The sequence below is a fragment of the Littorina saxatilis genome, unplaced genomic scaffold (genome assembly GCF_037325665.1).
Source record: "Littorina saxatilis isolate snail1 unplaced genomic scaffold, US_GU_Lsax_2.0 scaffold_797, whole genome shotgun sequence".
NCBI classification, from domain to species: domain Eukaryota; kingdom Metazoa; phylum Mollusca; class Gastropoda; order Littorinimorpha; family Littorinidae; genus Littorina; species Littorina saxatilis.
The window spans coordinates 41,034-44,626 of record NW_027128225.1 but is presented as its reverse complement, the minus strand read 5'-3'; the positions used below and the strand labels follow the sequence as shown (position 1 = coordinate 44,626).

The following is a 3,593-nucleotide window of genomic DNA, read 5'->3' as shown; positions in this document are numbered from 1 at the left end:
CTCTCAGAAGTACACACACACACACACACACACACACACACACACACACACACACACACACACACACACACACACACACACACACACACACACACACACACACACACACACCATTAAACCAAATAAATGAATGAGACAGTGTTGTTGAACTAGACCTTTTTGTCCATGTGATTGTCTTCCTAAACAGTGAACTCGTGCCGATTGTCTCACTTCATGGGGATAGGAAGGGACACTCTCACGAACACATCACATACAACAAAATATAGGCGTATATCGTGGATTCCCAGGTTAACATGTCACATAAAAGACAGAGAGTGTCAAACCTGATTGATAAAATCACGAACTCATGCACCTAAGTGCGTCACTAATGTTGAATTTGTAAAAAGAAATTTACAAAATATTTGTATTTTGTTTGACGTTGAACTTGAAGATTCACGTGTTCTTCTGTTTTAAGAAGCAAGCAAATCAAATTCCAATGTTAAAGGTTTGTTCCAATGCGTGAAGATAGCACTTAAACATAAAAGTGCATTACTTTTTGGTGTAAGCAATCATGTTCACCAGAACAAATCTGTTTAGTTTTTTTCGCGGAATGAGAGCAACCTCAAACTGAAACATATGCCAACAAATAAAAGTCGGGCTACTTTCTGTGCAAAGCGGAGATTTTGGTTGAATTAGTGAGATCTATGTCGATCTGTTTAATTATTTCAGTAAGAAAATGGTCGCTCAGACGAGAAGAAATGTACTTTAAGGCACTAAATGTGGCCATTTCTGCGAAAGCAGCTCAACATTATTGTTATGTGCATCCCGATTCTGCTTTCCGTTATTTGTCATCTGTTTTACAACGTGCTTTTACTAATACTTCCTGGAACTTTTAGACATTGAAGCTTGAACTGGGAGTCAGTGAGCACAGTACAGAATGTTTAAATTTTGGTTAACTTTGACCTCGCGTTTCTCCAATCAGGGGGTTTAGTAAACAATGCCCGAAGTCGCAGAGATGGCCACGAATACACTTTACTCTTTTCAGTTTGAGTACACGCCTCCTTCCACGCGAGATCATGGCCGACTTCTGCGTTTTGCACAAGTACGCGCGCTATTCTGTCATATGTTTTGTTTTCCTATTTTTTTATTTATCTCCTGGACTTGCCGGTCTTTCGGTTTCTTACGCCTGTGTGCACGAGGCAGATGAACTTTTCGATAAATCCTCGATGAACAGTACTAATGCTTGGCCCCGATACAGAATTGGTATCGGGCCTATCCTGATAGTGATGAACAGCGGGAAAATGGGCTTTTTGCAGTCGTCAGGCACAGGGTCTCGCCGTGAGCAGAACACGTGGGTGGCGGACAGTGTGCAGATATAATCTCTGGTGCGATCGTCCATGTCAAAAGGGTCATTGCGTTGCTGTACGAGCCTCATGCATTCCACTTTCAGACACTCCAGCTCAGTCTTGCTTTGCTGCACGTGCTCCAGCGCAGGCAGAGCCACGTAGCGAAGCCAGTTGACATAGGCGGGCACGTTGACGTAATAGTTGACGTAGCCACTTGACCCACACGGGGCTTCGCTAGACCCAAAGGAGACGATTCCGAACTGTTTCAGCTTGGTTTCGTTCTTGGTCCTGCACAGCAGCGGTCCCCCGGAGTCGCCACTACAAATATCGCGACCGCCCTCAACATTGCTGCCAGCGCCGGCGCAGATGTTGGTGTCGTCAAAGAAGCTGGCGTAAGACATGTCAAAAGGCTTGAACCTGAGACATTCAGGGTAGTGGTAAACGTAAAGCTCCACCCTTTGAAGCGTGGCAGACGTGGACCCGGTATCACGAGAGTCTGTGAGTCCCCAGCCGATGGCTTCACAGTCGTGAGGTGCCCGCTCGTTCAGCACTGGTAGACACACGGGTCTGATGGTTGTTCCCCAGCCGTGTGCAAAGCGGAGGGAGTTCTTCAGCTTCAGCACAGCGATGTCGTGTCGTTGTTGTTTCAGCTCGACGTTGAAGCCCTTGTGGACGAACACCGCCTGTACCTTCTCTTGGTGTCCGAAGCTTGCCGTGGTGACTCCGCCCATCTGCACGATGATGAGCTCGTGTTCGTCCAGGGCTAAGCCCACGGCGCCGTTCATTACCTTGGGCAGGCAGTGTGCCGCGGTCAGCACGTGCAGATCGTCAAGCAAGGTGCCCCCACACAGACTCTGAAGCTGAGACGTGACACTCTGCTTCGCTATGATCCGCATCATCCACGGGTACCGAAGAGTGTCTTCTTCAGCCTTGCCACCCACAATAAAATCCCTGCCTGAAGAACTGTCGAGAGAAGAGTCGTCACAGGCATTGATATCTGCTGTAGCATTGACGTATCCTCCACTCGACGGGCGCTCTGTTGTCTCTGTTTCTGCACTGGGACTAATCTCTGTACTGTCTTCGGTCTTTCCAGCCTTGTTTTGCAGGAGAACGACAGTTATTATAACGACTAAGGTGGTGGCAATTATTGACACTGCCAGTGCGATCATTATTGCACGCTTACCTATCCTGTCCATAATCACCGAATAAGTCTCCTTTTCACAAACATCTGTAGATTTCTCATGTGGGCTGGTTCCGTTATGTTCTGTTGTGAAGCGAGGGTCAGAGATATCATATCTGTGACTATATCTGGAAGAAGCACTTTCTGGTAGGCGTCCATTATTGTTTACCGAAGTCTTGCGTAGTTTTTGTGCAATGACGTTTGGCTTTTCAATTATCATAAAGGTTTGGTGTGACGTCAATAAAAAGACGCCCTTTCGTGAACATGAGCTTTTCTTCTTCTTTTTTTTCTTTTTCTTTTTTTTTGTCGGTGACGTAACAACTTGGCTTTGGTACTGAACGATTAAGGGACGTAACCCATTAGTCATTTTACAGTCGACAATTTGAAGCGGGTGAACTTTTTTTCAATTTTATCGACAGCAAATTTTTTAACCCTGAAGTAAAACCGAAACGGTCGCAATAACACACATTTGAAGTTTTCGACGATTCTAAACCGAAAGTCACCATTCCTTTTGGCGCCAAGCACCCGGTCCTCCGCAACACGGGTCTGCTTGAGCCTGCAGTGTCTACAGTGCTGTAAAAAAAAAAAAAAAATTTAACAATGTGCTGCTCTGTTCGCGTCACTTATTTTCGATCAAATGCAAGAGCGCTTTGTTTTCTGGATTCCTCTTTACCAGCGTTGTCATGACCGTGCACTAACACCAAACTACGCTAAGGTTCCCACAAACAAGACTCATTTTGCAGTGTTTGTTATTTTTTTAAACGATTTTTTAACAGGTTTGATTAACGTACGTGTTTATTCCCGCTTTTGAACAGAAAGGAAGCCAACTTGATGACGCCAAGAGTTTTGCTGTGTAGCTAATCAAATTAGACCACTTTCCTGATTAATAACCCATATCAAGGAAACGAATTGGAAAACTGTCTCTGTTATGTTGCGAATGAACTGTAACAGGTGTGTTTTTTTCTACTTGTGAGGAAGCTCGATCTGTCTCCACTGTCATGTTTATTTTATGGACTCCATGTCACAGAAACAGCACATGTTTTTGAGAACAACCCTGGTATTAAGCGATGTCGAATGCATAAATACCC

At 45.0% G+C, this 3,593-nt stretch overlaps 1 protein-coding gene across 1 annotated transcript; it reads right to left on the bottom strand.

Moving 5' to 3' along the window:
- Positions 1-470: 470 nt before the first annotated feature.
- On the bottom strand, positions 471-2,881 carry LOC138956588 (CLIP domain-containing serine protease B4-like). Its single transcript, XM_070327909.1, has one exon. The coding sequence runs from the start codon at positions 2,870-2,872 to the stop codon at positions 1,160-1,162; it is 1,713 nt and encodes a 570-aa protein (XP_070184010.1). The 5' UTR covers positions 2,873-2,881; the 3' UTR covers positions 471-1,159.
- Between the last annotated feature and the right edge of the window lie 712 nt (positions 2,882-3,593).